Genomic DNA, 19,182 nt, shown 5'->3' on the forward strand with positions numbered 1-19,182 from the left:
CGTCCATAAAAAAGAAAATAATTACCTAGTATTAAGATGAGCAAATTTCAACAGCATTTTGCATGTTTCAACAGCAAAATGTAAAATCATGGCGTTCTTGATTAACCCATATGACAAAATATACAAAGGATGTGTGGTCAACTAAAATACCTGCCATCCAAATAACTGTCCCACGTGTCACAAACCCAATCTCCCAATCCCCACAAACCTACAATGCCGGCCATGAAAAAGCTCAAAGCTGGGATCGCCACTCCCCCTCTCTATACATTCTTCTATGTTAAGTCCATTCCTTTTTCTTACTACACATTTTACAATGCTTTGATTTTTTCACTTAGTTTTTTTTTTGTTGGTTTAATCACTCTTAATCTTCTTTGTTAAATTCTTATCTTATCCTTAATCTAGATCTTATATCATAATCTTTTTCAGTTCTTATTTCCAAGGGCAATCTGAATTTTGATAAAGTTTGAATCTTGGCATGTGGGTGACTTTGCTTGTTTCTGAAATTAGAAGAAGGGTCTGTCATACTCAATTTCTGCCTTAAAATGTGGGTTAATGTGGTGTTTCTGAGCTGTGATCAAGGAACAGTTACACAGCTGTCCATGTGAAGCCTCAAAACCAAGAAGATATAATACAAAAAGAAATCATGAAAGTAAGGAAAGTGAATGTACATTTTTGAGCTTGCTATTTCTGGTTTAAAGGTTACAAAAAAAGGGATCTGTTGTATGTTTGATGGAGTGAATGGAAGAAATGATGGCACCAGGCACCAGTATGTTACCCTGTAATGGGGAAATAGAGAATGGTTTCTGTAAGGGAAATATGTCAGCAATTGAAGAAAATAAAGAAATATCTGATGATTTGAATCAGCCAAATGCAGGGAAGCCACCAAGAAACAATCCAGGGATGAGGCATTGTATTAGCCAAGCTAGCTTGGCAGCTACTTCTGCATTGGTAAGTGGATCCAATTTTTGCAAAACATGATAGTTTGATCTTTCCTTGGTTTATTTAAAACTGAGATTCTTATGTTGTAGGTTTTCAAGTAATTCAGTTATGTATAAGTGACCAAGTCCCTTGTTTTCCATAGTCTCTGTGATGTATGTTATGTACTAAAGTTATATCCTTTAGCAGGATTTTGTATCAATTGCTTGAGGTGATCTGTGAAAGCTTGTATGGTACTCCTGTCGTGGAAATGAACTATTTCAAAAACAAAAAAGGAAAATTGGATCGGATAATTACTTGTTAAAATTGTGTCAATTGCGCGGTGGTTCCTGGTCATTGTTCACTAGTGGCAATCCTAATTACTTCCTAACAACAATCAGCAATGTCTGGTTTTAAATCTTTCTCCCAAGGAGAAGTATCTTGGTGCTGATAGTAGTGAAAAGGAGATCCCAGTACAGACATTGTTCTTCATTTCAAGATTGAGTAGCTTGATTTGCTCTAAGTGAACTGTTAAAAGATTTTCTAACTTCTGGCAACCGTTTTCAACTTTTAGGATTTTAATACCATGATTATGCCAACAATGACTTTGTAGGTCGCATCATGAATTATAAGCTGTTGGTGAACTGTCATTTATTTGCATTACAACAGTTAGCCTTGCCTATATGAATTTGTGCACGATGACTGTTTTGAAAGCGTATCACCTTGTAGGTTGTTTAGTTAGAGAGGCTTTTCATCTGTCAGTGTGTGTTTATGCTGCTTGCTGATTGAAAGCTGTCTTTGTGTTATCAAATCTCTAGGAACCAAAAACAGTAATGATCGGTCTGAGATCACCATCAAGTGACAATTGTGCTTATGTCCCCATCTTTCGCTCAGGAAGCTGTTCTGACATGGGACCCAAAACGTACATGGAAGATGAACATATCCGTGTTGATAATCTTCGGGAATATGTTGATGACTCCAAAGGTCTTCTTTCACAAGGAGCATTTTATGGTGTATGTTGTTTCTTATTTGATCCAAATTGTCAGTTTTTGAGAAAGAGCTGAAAGGCCACATAATTTGTTGAAAGTTACATTCTGTATGTAATGTCAAAACATGATTCTTGACTGATACAGCCTGATGTCACCAGGTTCTTTGACTGTCTTGTATTGAATTCTAGTACTAGTCACAACAATAACAACCCAGTATAATCCCACTAGTGGGGTCTGGGGAGGGTAGTGTGTACGCAGACCTTACCCCTACCCTAGGGTATAGAGGCTGTTTCCAAATAGACCCTCGACATCCTTCCCTCCAAGAACTCCCCACCTTGCTCTTGGGGTGACTCGAACTCACAACCTCTTGGTTGGAAGTGGAGATTGCTTACCATCAGAGCAACCCCTCTTGTCATAAATCTAAAATTCAGGATTAAAATTAGAAAGTTGAATATAATGAGCACTGGTGTTTTTAATAAAAACATATATTATTGAGTTCAAAGATTTCTATCTAGTTTTTGGTAGTTGTATGATATCAACAAAAAATGCGCTAACTTGAAAAGTCAACTCCTTGGATATTACTTGTCTGATTGTTGTTTTTTGTACTTTCAGGTGTTTGATGGCCATGGTGGCGTTGATGCTGCATCATTCACTCAGAAGAATCTCCTTAAATTTATTGTAAATGATTCCCATTTTCCATCGATGGTAAAAAAAGCTGTCAGGAATGCTTTTGCAAAAGCTGATAATGCGCTAGCTGATACGAAGTCTCTTGATAGTACCTCTGGAACAACTGCTCTGGTCGCACTTATTTTAGGAAGGTAAGACATTGATCTGCTTCTGTGTAGTTCAGTCCTATGTTCTAATTCTTCATGTCAGAAGGGAGCAACAAATAGTGAATCCATCATTGTCCCTAAACATTGTTTAAGCAAAATTATGAATATTTTGGACTATTGTCTGTGTTCTGATCAAATGGTAGAATACCTTTCTACTGAAAGGAAAGGCATCACCGAAACCTAAACACAAAGTTTATCAGGTTGGGGAATGTCGATAATGAAATAGAGGCAAGTCGAAAAATCGGAAGATAAAATGATGATAAAATCATCGTAGCTGAAAATCATATCGCAATACTTGTTTTTCCTCAGCTTCGTAAGGAATGGCCACATATTAGTCCACTTTTCTTTTGGCATATCAGCTTTGCAACTTTTTCTAGGGATTCTCCAAATTTCTTTTTAGTTTACAGCTGACAAGGCTTTTATTTGATTTGAGATGAGAGTAGTTTGAACACGTGCAATAGGCCCTTATATATTTGAAGTTCATGGCCGAGTAAATGGCATTACTGCTTTGAAATGTGTAAGTCCATCGTGCAAAGGTGATCTTCCTATTGATTTCGGCCCTCAAATTACATACCATGTAGGGGCAAACCTTTCACGTTTTAATTATGATTTTCATTTACAAGGACACATTTGGACATACATCTATGTATTTATTACATTTATCTTTCCTGCGTATCGCACTTAGTTGTCTCAAATTGTAACTTGTACTCATTTATTTGTATTTTCTTTTGTAATACACAGGACCATGCTAATAGCTAATGCTGGGGACTCTCGAGCTGTACTAGGGAAGCGCGGAAGAGCAATTGAATTGTCAAAAGACCACAAGCCAAATGCTACTTCCGAGAAATTGAGAATTGAAAAACTAGGGGGAACAATTTTTGATGGCTACCTCAATGGTCAGCTGTCCGTTGCACGAGCACTGGGCGACTGGCATATAAAGGGCGCCAAAGGTTCAAAGGGACCCTTAAGCTCAGAGCCGGAGTTCGAAGAGGTGGTCCTGTCAGAAGAGGATGAGTTCTTAATAATTGGTTGCGATGGCTTATGGGATGTCATGAGTAGCCAATACGCAGTAACAATCGTAAGAAAGGAACTCATGCTGCATAATGATCCCGAGAAATGCTCAAAATTTCTTGTCAAGGAGGCACTAAAGCGTAACAGTTGTGATAATCTAACCGCTCTTGTAATCTGCTTCTCTCATGATCCGCCACCTCGAATTGAAATACCAAGAACTACAAGGAGGAGAAGTATATCAGCTGAAGGACTGGATCTTTTAAAGGGGGTGTTAAGTGACATATAAAAAAGAGAGTTTGGCAACTGTTTATAGAGATAACTTAGCATAGACCATAGGTCAGCAATTTTTCTGAGTTTCTGCTGTCCATGGTTCATATTGATCTGTTGCTGAGAAACACGGAGCTCCTGTAATCTTGGAACTCGATGTTTGTCCTTTTTCTGTTACTATTCTTTGCTGGTTACCATTATAAGATGCAAGATTCATTCATAGCCACAGTTTGGTCTTGTGAAGGGACTGACCATAATCTATGAAAATGACTGGATTGTGCTTTCCTTCCTTCCTTCCAGAACCCAAAATAAGAAAAAAGTTAAAAGTTTCGTTTCTCTACAAAATGATTGTAACGCTGAGCATTACTCGTGCAAACAAGATGGATGTTCTTGATATGTCACTTTTGTTACATAGCTTCTGTGTTTTGGATAACTTGCCAAAAAGGGAACAGACCCATTGCTTTTCAAGAATTTATGTACTTTTCATCCTCCCACAAAACCTCAATAGCACGCACCATGCATAACGAATCTACTCACTTGTACAAGTGAAATGCACACACTTAAGTAGTGAAGCTTCAAATAGCCACTAGTTTTAAAAATGAACAGTTTCTGTATAAAGCAGCATTCATAAATCATTTCTATGTTGGACAATTCTCAGATTATGTTGAATTTTCGCAATTTCATTTTCAATCTTAAAATGAACAGTTTCTTTAGAATGCACCACTCTTATTAAGATAAAACAAGCTTTCACAACTTTTTAACCTGAATTAAGATATAACAGTACTCAATATTACAGAATAAATCAACTGGTTAAAATCTCTAACATGAAACTTAATCATCTTTTATAAGAGACTAAATTCCAGCTGGCTAATAGCCTGTTTGGCCAAGCTTCTCCAAATTCAAAAGGGAAAAATGTGTTTTTTTTTTTTTAAAGTTGAAGTGTTTGGCCAAATTTTTAGAAGAAAAAATGTGCTTTTGAGTAGAAGCAGAAGCAATTTTGGAGAAGCATAAAAAATAGCTTCTCCCTAAAAGCACTTTTTAAAAAAAGGTTTTTACATTGTCAGTTACTTATTAAATAATATTTAAATAAAGATCATTATTTTTGTTTTATTCCAAAAAGAGCACATTCATTTACAATTGCAGTATTTTTTCAAAATCATGTACATTTAGTACTCTCCAAATTTTTAAACATAGTCCACAATTTAAGAATTTGATTTTGAACCATATTAATTTGTCCCTATTTTTCTCCCATCATTAATATATACTTGCCATTTTTATGAAAGTTCCCCCTCTTAGGATCCCCTTTTTCATTATTATATCAAACAAAGTCTAAGTAAATTCACATTTTTATTCCATGTTTGAAGGTGTATATATATATATATGTGATATATTTTTTACAATATAATTATAAATATATACATATGTAATGAATATATTGTGTATATTTGCCTATACCGAACTCGTTTTATGTCTATGCAATGTATAATTTTATATACATAATGTATAAACAAATATACATATTCAATATATGTATTCTGTATATTTAATGTATAATTATAAATACTTGATGTGATCAATATATAGTTTGAGTATATTTGACATTTGAAACATATACTCTGTATATATATGTGATATATTTTAAATTTATACTAGTATTAGGACCCGCGTGTTACGCGGTCAATATTAGAAATATTAATTATTTTAATTATAATTTTTCTTTCTAGTATATTATATCATGTTGCCTTAATAAAATTTCAATTGGCATCTTACTTCTCAATACAATATTTCATTAACTAAACTATATGAAATTAAAGAAAAATGAATTATATAGTCAACATATACTATTTTTGTTTTTTATTTTTCTTTATTATAATTTTTATTATTTAATTTTATTACATTATTAATATGACAATTTATTAGCATGTCACTTGGCTTAATATCATTTCACTATTACTTCTCAAAACAACATTTTAAAATTTTATTTTATTGTTCAAAATCTTCAATTTCCTAAATTTATCAATAATATGTGTATTATTTACTTAATTTATTTTATTTTTCTAAATTAATTCGATGTTGAAATATCCTCATATTATCTCCATTTTCATCTTTGTACATTTTTTCTACTATAATATTATAATTAGTTTTTTTCATTTTAAATTTTATATATAATCGAAATTCTATAATATATAAATAAAATTATAATTTTGAATTTTTTTAAAATATAAACAGAAAATTAATTATAAATATATACATATGTAATGAATATATTGTGTATATTTGACTATTCGGAACTCGTTTTATGTCTATGCAACGTATAATTTTGCATACATAACGTATAAACAAATATACATATTCAATACATGTATTATATATATTTAATGTATAATTATAAATACTTGATGTGATCAATATATAGTTTAATTATATTTGACATTTGAAACATAAACTTCGTATATATATGTGATATATTTTTAATTTAGATTTGATGTACATTATGAACACATTTACTATGGAAATAACTTTAAGTTTACAGATCCATAAAATACTTATAATATTTCATTAATCTAATTATATTTTTATTACTATATACGAAAATAACAACTAAAAATATATAAAATAAGTGCTACTTTCCTTTGGAGGATTCGTACATATATGCCTTTTGATAGTGACATTAATGTTAGAAGAGAGATGTGTGTTGAAGGTAATTAAATGGGTTGTATAATCTGATTAAACGTTTTGGTAGAGATGAGTATTAAAAGGACTAATTTTGGGCAATTAATAGGACTGATTTTCGGTCCTTTGTTTTATTAGAATCTGTTCACACATGTGGAAACTTGATTTTTGTTCCAGCATTATATGTTTTGTTCAGGACTGTAATTAATTAGGTGCTAGTTTATTAATTACTAGTTCCTGCTAGGATTCTGAATTTTTTTTTCTTGAATATTGCCTAATTATGTTTTTTTCCATTATAAAAAAACATTTTTGGGAAAACTACACTTAGAAGCACTTATTAAAAATTTGGCTAAACATTAAATTGCTGCTCAGAAGTGCTTTTTAAATTAATTAGTCAAACACAAATTGCTTCTCACCAAAAGTACTTTTGAAAAAAAGAATCTCAAACTAAGCTGGTTTATGAAGCTTGGCTAAACTGGCTATAAATGAAATAACTCAAAACTTTAAACTATTTTTTTTCCGGGGCATTTGCATCTATACTCAATTTTTGGGTCACCTTTTAACCTATACCCGCTTTGCAAAAAAAAAATTGCAAGCGTACCCACTTTTCGCGTAACTTTAGACATACGAGCATGAAGTAGCAAAAATTTATGTCTGAAGTTTGAACTTCAGAATGTTTTACCTGAAGTATAGCAAAACTTCAGATATTTTTGCCTGAAGTTTAGCCTGACTTGCAAAGGCAATCACGCAAACTTCAGTTCATAGTGCAATGGCAAATTTCAGTTCAATAAAACTACAACACGTTTTGGCTGAAGTTTTTCTTTTGTAATTGCTGAACTTCAGCATTCCAGGAGCTGCAGTTTGTTTTGTAATTGTTGAACTTCAGCATTCTATGAGCTGAAGTTTGTTTTGTAATTGCTAAACTTCAGCATTCTAGGACTGAAGTTTGTTTTATATTTGTTGAACTTCAACATTATAGGAGCTGATGTTTTTGTTTATATTTGCTGAACTTCAGCATTTTTAGAGCTGAAGTTCTAAACAACAATGAATTTAATAGATCATGATTAGCAGCAATTGATGCTGTTCATTTCAAATATTAAAGAATAAAAAATATTTTCGACATGAAAACAAGTTACTACAGATAAATTAGAACTAAAAACCAATGTTCCTGTAAAGCTAAAATATCTAAGAGGTTAAATTATTGTGAATAAAACTAAACTGAACATAATGGGACAAGCATATATATATATGAATCAGCAGGCAACGCATAGCAATATCCCAAGCTTCAGCATTCAGAAAACGAAGGAGGAGAAGGAGGAGGGGGAGGAGAAAGAGTTCCTGAAATTGTTTAAAAATGGGTACAAGTTAAAACTTTTTTTAAAAAATGGGTATAGGTTAAATGGGGTAAAAATTGTATGGGGTAGCCACTATTTAAAGTGGTATTTACTTTTTATCCAATATTTTTAATGCTGAGCAATAGTAGCCACTAGTTTATTAAAATTAATATGAAAGGACGTTGTTACCCTTTCCTTCCCAAACGGAAATACAGTGGTATCACAGGTTGGATAGATACGCTATTTTCAGATTCTCTTTCTGGGCTATTCTCTCTGCATATTCTTTCTGGGCTATTCTCTTTGCATATTCTTCTTCCATTCCCAACCTCCATTTTCTTTCTTTTTCTTTATCGTCTTCTTCCTATATATTTTGCTTTGTCTTTGTCGTTGAAAAGTAACTCCTTTTTTATGATCTCAGAAAAGCTATGCCAGAGTATGTAGTTAATGGAGAATGGGAGATTGAGTCAAAGGAATATACAAGGCCTACTCCTCGAACATTGGTCCTGAATTAGACTAACACGCTCAAAAGTTAAGGACAATAGGTCCTAAACTTATAGTTACAAGTTCAAAAGTTAAGGACAATAGGTCCTGAAGTCCTGAACTTAGACTAACAAGCTCAAAAGTTAAGGACAATAGGTCCTGAACTTAGACTAACAAGCTCAAAGGTTAATGACACTTGGTCCTGAACTTACAGTTACAAGTTCAAAAGTTAAGGACATTTGGTCCTGAACTTAGACTAACAAGCTCAAAAGTTAAGGACATTTGGTCCTGAACTTAGTCTTACAAGCTTAAAAGTTAAGGACAATAGGTCCTGAACTTTGAGTTCCAAGTTCAAAAGTTAAGGACATGTAGTTCTGAAGTCCTAAACTTAGAGTTGCAAGTTCAAAAGTTAAGGACACCTGGTCCTGAACTTTATGAGCAGAAGAGTGTTTTCGTCCGGGCAGGTAAAGTTTATTAAAGCAGTGTCTAAAGACTAAAGATATTTTAAACATTGGCTTAAAAGTAAATACATGTGTTATTAGTGGCTGACCGTGCACTTCCCCCTTAAATGGGGGCGACCAAATAGGGCGCCCCATGCAATTTTTACTTTTTTTCTTGGGGGATTTGCATCTATACCCGCTTTTTGTGTCACGTTTTAACTTGTGCCCGCTTTGCAAAAAAATTGCAAGTGTACCCGCTTTTTTGCATAACTTCAGCATACGGGGCTGAAGTAGCAAATGCAATCACGCAAAATTTCAGCATTCTAGCAGACGGGCCTAAAGTAGCAAGTGTGTTGAACCAAGTGTGCTGAAGCTTTTGTTTGTAATTGTTGAACTTAAGTATAATAGCTGAAGTTTTGTTCTCTATTTGCATTGCTGAAGTTTTTGTTTTGTAACTGGCGAACTTCAGCTCTAGAGCTGAAGTTTTTGTTTTTGTAACTGGCAAAGTTATTTAGTTCACTGTAAAAACTTCAGCACTATATAAGCAATGGCCATTTTATTTCTTATTGCATACAACTATACAAGTAACTTGGTGTTTCCTTGTCATGGGCAAGATGCTAAATTTGTGGTGAATTGCTTTCACTTCAGCCTGAAGTTAAGGGTGAAAAAGGACATGGTGCCAAACAATGACCACTTGCAGATCCTTTCGTATTTCTTGACTGGAATACAGTAGTGTAAGAAAATTTTCGTCTTATAATTGAACTAGATATGTCTACACAAAATTTTAATAACTAAAGTTACATAGCAGCACCAACAGCAGCAGAAAAAGAAGAAGAAGAAGAAGAAGAAGAAGAAGAAGAAGAAGAAGAATAAAACGAAGGAGGAGAAGGAGTAGGAGAAAGGGGGTTGAAGTTATTTAAAAAGTAGGTACAAGTTAAAAAAATTTAAAAAATATGGGTATAGGTTAAATGGGGGCGACCAAATAGGGCGCCCTGTGCAATTTTTACTTTTTTCTTCTTATTGACATAAATGAGGCAGCCCATAACATTATGGGCCATAAGCCCATAAGTTAAAAAAGCACCACAAATGAACAAAAAGCCTCGTCACCGGTGCAGCTAAAGCAGTAGCAAAGCCCCTCCCTCATCACCGCTGCCTCATCACCGGCGCAGCTAAAGCAGTAGCAAAACCCCCCTTTTACGACACTAAAAGAGATCTTAACGCGCCGCCCTATCTCAGCCACGATCCGTCTCACCGTCGATGCGGGTGCAGCTAAGCTCGGCCCACCAGTAGGACCGGCCCTGGGTCAATACAAGCTCAACTCCATGGCTTTCTGCAAGGACTTCAATGCTCGGACCCAGAAGTTCAAGCCCGGTACACCTATGGCCATCACCATATCGGCGTTCAAGGACGGGACTTTCAAGTTCACCGTTAAGTCTCCGTCAGTTACATGGTACCTAAAGCAGGCTACTGGAATTGAGCTGGGAAGTGGTCGCCCTGGTCATGTAACGACGTCAACTCTAACCCTAAAGCATGTTTATGAGATTGCTAAAATCAAACAGAGTGATCTATTTTGCCAGTACATGCCCTTGGAGTCGATTTGTAAGTCTATTATTGGGACGTCGAATTCTATGGGGATTAAAGTTCAGAAGGAGCTGGATTAAATGAAACTATTGAACTGTATTTTTGCTATTTCTGTAGTTTTTGTACTAAGATTTGGAAATGAAGAGTAGTAAAGTTGGTTGAAGTAACGATTTTGCTGTTTAAGGAAGCATGATATGAATTATGAATGTTTTCTTAGCAATAAAGTTAGTTTTTTTGAAGTCCATTAGAGTTGTTTGAGCAAGATTAATGCTTTTTGATACCGTTACTGTGAATCGAGAAGAATGAGCTAACCTATGTGGATTCTACTGCCTCTCTTTTTCTATTTGTGTGTGTAAGCATTAGTTATCGTAGGTAGAGCCGAGGATGGAAAATTAGACCGATCATTTTTTGCTATTGATACAAGGTCTGTTACGATGATAGTAATCCTTATATGGTGCAATCTTGGTTTAGGGAAATGTTCCTTGTTAGGTTAGAGAATGGATGGCTGCGGTAAGAAGGATGTAGCCAACGAATAGTGGTTATGGTGTTATGTCATACTGATTGTCACAACTTATTCTGGATTTTTGAATTGTATGTTCAAGTAACTGTCTGTTTTTGCCTGTTGCTCTGGGTACTTCTGACAGAATTGGATTATACAGGGAATATTAGCACGACTCCTGCTGAATGATGACACCCACGAAAAGGGAAAAGGTTCAAAAGTTAGCCTATGTTTGTCATAGAATAAGACAGGTTCTGTAGTGTTTTCTCACGGATTTTTTTCTTTGAAATTTAGCTCTTTTATTTGATAAGTTTGCTGAGTTCTCTGCTGTTAGTTTTGGCATTCATCTAGAAAGCATTTCGTGCAATTTTTTAGTCAAGTCTTCCATTTCTACATTTGCCGTTTCACAATTTTTTTAACTCTTCCATTGGAGGTAGTCTCTAATCTTAGTCTTATAAAATAGACCATATCTTTAATGCCCTAATGTAAGTATAGATTCCATAGCCATCTCTTGCATCGAGTTGGGCGCTTGGTGTCTGTCTTATCTTTAATTATCAATCCCTCTTAGCATCCTTAAGCTGTTGAAACCATAGTTGCTTGTGTATTTTATTTGCCATATCCTATTCTTTTCCTCATTTTATGCATCTAAGTTTCCTGGCAGGAGATTGTAAGCCAGTTGTCAGGTTTGATCATTGATTGCCATTTTCCATAAATGTTGTTCTTTAACTATTTACTAGAGTACTTGAAAAGCCCTTACTGAGAACTTCTGCTTAAGTGTAGTAGGCATCTACCTAGTAGGTTCTTGCTTTTCTTTTATCCTTGTTACCTTAAGTCTTAACAGCTCTGTAATTCGAGCGATCATAGTTGCATATCTAGAGCTAAATGAGATAGATCTGGCATTGCTGGTTGTACGTATAGATCGGCATTGCAAATTGTAACCTCTATATCAAATGTTATATATATATATATATATATATATATATATATATATATATATGTATGTATGTATATGTATATGTATATGTATGACTGCTAGTGGTTAGTGTTGAGTTCTCACTACTCTTTCGTTCATCTTAGTAATCTACCGGTTATTATTGTGCTTTTCATATATTTTTTGGTTCTTATGATGCTGTTATTTTTTCTTTTTCTATGGTTTTTATTGATGGTACCGATATATTGCCTCTTTTCGTCTTTTGAGCCGCGGGTCTTTCGGAAACAACCTCTCTATCCCTCGGGGTAAAGGTAAGGTCTGCGTATACACTATCCTCCCTAGACCCCACTAGTGGGATTTCACTGGGTCGTTGTTGTTGTTGCTGTTCTTTAACTATTTAGACTTGCATCATAGTAACAGGCAATTACCGGGAGTCATTCAGAAAAACAAACTTACTGAAGCCAGAACTTTGCTAGTTTTTTTATAGTATCTGATACAAAGACAAGCACCTTAGCTGAAAGTATGGCTTCTGTTAGTTTAACAATGTGAAGAGAATAGGCAGACCCACTGAAAGAACTTTGGTGATTTTGACCTTGTCAGCATAGTTATTTAATTGGATACAAAGAAATCTGATCTAGACTTTTAATGCTTCTGTGTCTTGCATTTTTCCTTCTAGTATAGGGCATGAAGGAACAATTCTTCATGCTATGACAGCAATACGTTATGGGTTGAGATCGAGTGTTATGGCTTTATTTGAAGTTACTATTTTATGTGGTACTAGTTTTCATTAACCTAGAGAGTCCTGAAAAGATTTGCATTTTGCAAATTTTATTTTGGGTAGCGGGAGCTAGGAGAAAGTATTATCGTCTCATGATCACTCTGGTGTTAGATGGTAAAATTCACTTTTCCTTCTGGTGTGAAGAAGGGAAAAGGACTCTAAACACTACCTTTGTGCTTGCAAAGGTAGCATGTTTCCTATAATAGTTATTTGGCAGTGGTGGTTGTTGCTAGTCCATATTCTTGTTTGTGCATGAATGAAGTTTCTGTCTTTCTGAGAATGATATACCCCGCTTGAGGTTAATCATCCGAGGTGTATTAATTCCACTAAAATATTGAAAGTTGTTTCTCAGAATTGTAATCTAGATAGTTGTTCCCTAAAGAAGTGCATTTCAGTTTCTCTGAAATCTTGAAATCTGGTTGTTTAAACTTCTAATTTTTGCTGGTGTTTCCTATTTAGTTCTTTCTTATGTTATATGGGAAAATTTAAGAAAAGAGATTGTTGAGTGAGTTGTATTTTATGGTCCAAATGATATACAACAATGTGCTACTTGTAATTCATTGTATAAATAGTACTTTTCCTGATTACTATTCATTGTAAAAAAGAACTGGCTAGAAGGCAATAAGCCAAATTCAGTCCTTTCTAGAGACATGACTTTGACTAGGTATAGATTGAATGGCGCATACTGTTATCTTTGCAAAGTTCTGATATTTTATGAAGCAAGTTAGTTCAACTAAGAACACTCAAACTGTTCAAATATTAGTAATACATTTTGACGCTAATTTTTTTAAAAAACTTCAGGGATCATCTTGGTTCAATATGATATATACCAGGGTCAAATATTCCATCCATCGACTCTAAAAGCTACCTTTGTGTTTGCAAAACTAACAAAGTTGGGTTCAATATCACACTAGTGTTAAATATTCAAGGCTTTAATTTGTGGTTGCAAAATTAAGCGTTGTGTCCAGATCATTGCAAAGGGACAGTGACATTCTCCCCAAGATCTCAAGTTGCTTTCTCAATATTTTTATTGTATCTTATTTGGAAAGGACAAATATTTAGGGGTCCCAAAAAAGAGTTAAAAAGAGCAAAAGTCTGAAAGGACAGGATCCCTTATCCAAAAGGGGAAGATAGGTGATCAACCAACTTTTTTTACGATAAGACATTGAAAAAACGAACGATGACCTAGAAAACAACAATCTTACTTGATTATTTAAATACTACTCGACTAAAGAAGAGCAAAATAAATCAATTCTCAGTATGCTTTTGGATATTCAATGAGTAATGCTTTTTTCTTTTGAAAAATGAAGCTTCTTTTTTGCTTTCACCATCAAAATTTCAGATATTTTTCCTGATAAGTCCTGTAAAGTACAACACTATGGTTCTTATATTACCTGCCAATGCAGCTGTGAATTGGAGAGTCCAAATTGGTCGACATATCTGTACAAGATATCCTACAAATTTTTGAGCACACAAATGAGAATAGTAAAACATAAATACATAATTAGTGTTTGCCTTATTAAAAAGGCATCTAAATTCATTTATATGGGTATCAGGCAGAAGAACTTCATGGAAGATTATAATAAAACTGAATTTCAAGAGATACATAAACAATTGACATCCTTTCGCCGAAAAAATTATACTGTATTATATAGATAGATAAAAAAAATATTTTATCTATATATACTAGATGTTGAATGCATTTATCTTATTCGTATTTTACTTCCTCATATTTAGACTCCCCTTGCTAAAAATCTTGTTATATTAGGTTTTTGTTATGAAATATAAGTCAAAATAACAATATAGAACAAGAAAATAAAAGCGATTTAGTAAAACATGAACAAGAAATGGAGATAGAGAGAAGGAAGAGATTTTCTTCTTCAATTGTGTGTATTTTCCTATCAATTACAAGGCCTTTATATAGGCATGAAAAGTGAAGAAAATATGTCATGAAACATGTCATTGAACATACAAAATATGTCATTGAATATGTTATTAAGCATTTGAGATGAAGATCATGGAGGAAGAGTAGACATCCACCATAATATGATATTTATCATAACACTCCCCCTTGGATGTCCATAGATAATGTGCCTCGTTAAAACCTTACTAGGAAAAAAACTCTATGGAAAAAAAAATCTCAGTGAAGGAAAAAGAGTACACATGTTTAGAAATACGCATTTTGGTTGTCTCGTTAAAAACCTTGCAAGGAAAATCCAGTGGGACAAAACCTTGTAAGGAAAAAAGAGTACAACGCGTATATACTCCCCCTGATGAGAGCATCAATTCACATCCTTGATCATTCACATCTCAATCTTGTACACTAGTTTCTTGAAGGTTGACGTCGGTAGAGATTTGGTGAACAAATCAGCCATATTATGAATCTTCCCTTCAATACAAAATTGTGGGTAGTTTGCAACACTTCAAATCACATTTGTCTCGAATAATATTTATTATAGACCTCAACCATACACATTCTCGACTTTCTTCATGAATAACAATTATCTCAGCATGATTAGATAAAGTAGCCACGATTGATTGCTTAGTCGATCGCCAAGATATGGCAGTGCCTCCATATGTAAACATATAGCATGTTTGAGATCAAGCCTTGTGTGTGTCAGATAAATACCCTGCATCGGTATAACCAACAAGACCAGGACTGCAATCATTGCCATAAAATAAGCCCACATCGGTAGTCCCTTTTAGATAACGCAATATATGTTTGATTTCATTCCAATGTCTCCTTGTATGAGCAGAGTTATATCTTGCTAAGACATTAACTGAAAAAGTTATGTCACGCCTTGTATTGTTAGCAAGATACATTAGTACATCAATTGCACTAAGATATAATACTTCAATACCAAGAAGTTCTTCATTATTTTCATGAGGTCTGAATGGATCTTTATTTATATCGAGTGATCTCACAACCATCAGGGTACTCAATGGATGTGCTTTATCCATATAGAATCACTTTAAAATCTTTTAAGTGTATGCTGATTGATGGACAAAAATTTCATCTTTCATATACTCAATTTGTAACCAAGACAAAATTTTGTTTTTGTCTTTACAAGATCTTTCATTTCAAATTCTTTCTTTAAACAGTCTACTACTTCAGGAAGCTCCCTGGGAGTTCTAATGATATTTAAATCATCAACATACACGACGATTATAACAAATTCAAATCCAGATCCTTTTATAAAGACACAAGGACAAATTGAATTATTTTTGTACCATTCTTTCAACAAGTACTCTCGTGGGTGATTATACCACATGCGCACTGATTGTATCAATCCGTATAAGGATTATTGAAGCTTTATTTAATAAATTTCTTGGGAACCATAATATGCTTCAGAACAATTTAAATCCTTCAATAATTTTCATTATACGCATATCACGTTTTTCATATATTGCCAGATTAAAACCTGAAATGCCAGGTTATTTACAAATCTTCTTGTGACACAAGTCGTCTTTATGTCTATCGACTTGTCTTTTTTCGCACAAGAACACATTTATACCTCCACTGGCTTTATACTTTCAGGTGTTTGGACTATCCGTCCAACTTCACATTTTTCAGGTAAAATCAATCTTGATTGTGTTTTATTTTTAATTTTATTTTTGGCCAATCATTTATCTGTCCAAATTTCATGACAGATTTGAGCTCAAGATCCTCGTCAATATTAATAATATTGAGTGCTACATTATATTAACAATATCGTCGATGATCACTTTACGTCGGTTCCATATTACCTAATAAAGATATAACTTATTGAGATCTCTTTATCTCATTATTTTCAGGTACCTGAGCCTCACCCATGAGGTCTTATGAAGTGTTATGTCGTGGTTCTCTTCTAGGGCACTTGCCTCCTTATTATGACCATTTTGAATATTTGTCCATCTCCTTCTTCAAGGAGTTTTATCTTTGGAACCGATTGGTCTGTTACGCTTCATGCGTGCCATAGACTCTGTCCCTCATGGACTTTATTCTATTTGGAACAGTAGCAGCTGAAATATGACATTTAGCTTTGGGTCAGCAAATGCGTCTGGCAATAATTTGTAAATGAATTATCACTTGAACTTCAAGTTGGGATCACCAACACATTTTCCAACCTTCTTTGGGAACTCATATTTGTGCATTTTGGTGGCATAATCAAATCATATAGCATATCCATATTTCTATATAGAAATTATTTAGTTTCTGACCCTGAACCGATTGTGATAGGGAGAAATTTTTATAAGTTGGCTAGATGCGTACAAGTGCTGCTGTATATTAAATAATACATCTCATACCAAATTTCATTTTTGTTAGTTTTGTTCTCATAACCAATGATTTAGCTATAATTGGAGGCATACAATTTCTGCTAAACCAACTTGGATTTAAACCAGTATTATTAAGATAAATCATCATAATTTATATTCTGGAATTGTGCTCTAATAACTTGAGCAAGTAATCTTGCAAAAGCCAAACTGCAAGTTGATAACAAATGCATATGTGACCATAGAATAAATGCATTTATTAAAATCATATAGTAGTAAACGGTCTATATGGCAGGTGACTGGGTCCATATATTTATTAGCTTTTTATTTGTTCCAGAAATCAAGGGATTCAATCCCAACCTTAACTGGTGTATCATGAGAATAAGCAGCACAAGATAATTCTTGAAGAATCTTCTATTCTTCAATATATGCCAATGTAATTCTCAATTAATTTTTTGCATCATAATTGAACCAGGATGGTCAACCGGTTATGCTAACTAATATTTGTTTTAGTAAACCTCTAGTTTACTTGTGGCATATGATTCCATCATCATACTTATATTTGTGTAGTACAAATAGAAAGAAAATCGGGTAACCTTTCATATTTACCTGGTATGATTGTAGAAATATGAATATATTCAATCTTCCTTTCATTTATAGTCTCAATATGCCAACCACTTTGACTTATACATTTGAAACTCAAAAAGTTTCTTTTGAGATTTTACAATATCAATGTCATGAATAATTTTATTCATCCGGGTAGTAACAAATTAGTTTTTTCGGAGCTCTTAACAATTTTTGTACTACAAGATCTTTTATCATACCATTCATATGGTAAATGTCTCCTTCATGGAGAAACTTATATCATAATAAATTGTCATGGTCAGAATTATCATAAGCAAAATCATTTCTTGCTTTAATTTTGCCTTTAATAACTTTTATAAGGCATGACAAAAATAATATTTGGCGTATCATATGTACGCGACCAATGACATATTCATGTAACCATACAATAATATTTATTCTCTTTATTTCACTCAAACCTCCTTTAGAGGTGAGTTGTGTGGTATTCATATAATCATGAATTACATGTCTTTATTCATTATTTTTATCACATATTGTCACATTCAACTTTAGGAATGAGTTTGCATTCTCAATGCTTATCACAAGTCACATTCTTTTCAAGAAATGGATCATAATCAGCGACGTGCTTTATTATTTTCACACCAATTTGATGGTAAACATTGCCTTCACATTTTGAAGGACTATTTTGAGAACCCTTATTGTTCTCCTTTTATAATCATAGTGATAATTATTATTATTTTGATCTTTGGAACGCCCACGTTCGTTGTTCAACCACTTGTCTTCATTTAAACTTATTATACACTGCTACCACATTCACTTCAAGAATGGAGCAAATCAAGTGGGACAATCTTCATGCCTTTAATGAAAAATATATTATTTTTCTTTAGTCATCATTATATCATCAATATGGTATAGTGGGACTCAAACTCAATTTCTTATCAATATAAAGACATGTTAGGCCATAATAAATTGGGACTCAAACCCAACTCTTATCATTATGGAGCATCCCAATGTCTTACCCTCAATCAATGGTATAATAGACTAAACAATATTGAGATTCATTCTCAAGCCTTAATTTCAATCACATGCCAAGAAAGTTATACACAACTAAATTACAACTTAGCAAATCAAATTTGCTTTCTTAAATAAGTGTACAAATCTCAAATCAGTTTAAAGTTTTATTAATTATTTGTAGCATCTATATGAAATACAATCGTTTGTAGTCAGAATATTTCTTCTAAATTCTATTAGAGTTTAAATGGATTATAAAATCATTGTCATAATATTTATTGAGCTTCTCTAAAAAATATTGTTGTTTTCGGGGTATACCCTACCTATTGGATTTGAATTAATGCCATGACTTTCCTTCACTCAATTCAACCAAGTAATTAGTGAATAAATTTATCAAAAGTACAACATATAGGTAACAACACATATATAATACTAATACATAAATTCAACATTTATATTACCTGAAAAGTGACATTATAGATAACAACTTCCTAGTTGTAGCTTATGCATCATTCATATAAAATACTTAAAAATGGTAAGTCAATAGCAAGCATCAAGTAGATCATAAATACTCGAAAATACCTCTTCTAGTAGTCATACT

The 19,182-nt window shown here is 33.5% G+C and overlaps 2 protein-coding genes across 2 annotated transcripts; both read left to right on the plus strand.

Annotated features, from left to right (window-relative positions):
• The first annotated feature begins 262 nt into the window (after positions 1 to 262).
• Positions 263 to 4,301, plus strand: LOC104229531 (probable protein phosphatase 2C 47). The gene is made up of 4 exons (XM_009782184.2): positions 263 to 948; positions 1,734 to 1,928; positions 2,517 to 2,722; positions 3,479 to 4,301. Exons 1-4 carry the CDS (start codon positions 739 to 741, stop codon positions 4,032 to 4,034), a joined length of 1,167 nt encoding a protein of 388 aa, XP_009780486.1. The 5' UTR covers positions 263 to 738; the 3' UTR covers positions 4,035 to 4,301.
• Positions 4,302 to 7,915: 3,614 nt separating this feature from the next.
• On the plus strand, positions 7,916 to 10,765 carry LOC104229530 (large ribosomal subunit protein uL11m-like). Its single transcript, XM_009782183.2, has 3 exons — positions 7,916 to 8,046; positions 8,441 to 8,522; positions 10,124 to 10,765. The coding sequence occupies exons 1-3, from the start codon at positions 7,916 to 7,918 to the stop codon at positions 10,601 to 10,603; spliced, it is 693 nt and encodes a 230-aa protein (XP_009780485.2). The 3' UTR covers positions 10,604 to 10,765.
• The last annotated feature ends 8,417 nt before the right edge of the window (positions 10,766 to 19,182 follow it).

The sequence above is a fragment of the Nicotiana sylvestris genome, chromosome 2, assembly GCF_000393655.2.
Source record: "Nicotiana sylvestris chromosome 2, ASM39365v2, whole genome shotgun sequence".
Lineage (NCBI taxonomy): Eukaryota > Viridiplantae > Streptophyta > Magnoliopsida > Solanales > Solanaceae > Nicotiana > Nicotiana sylvestris.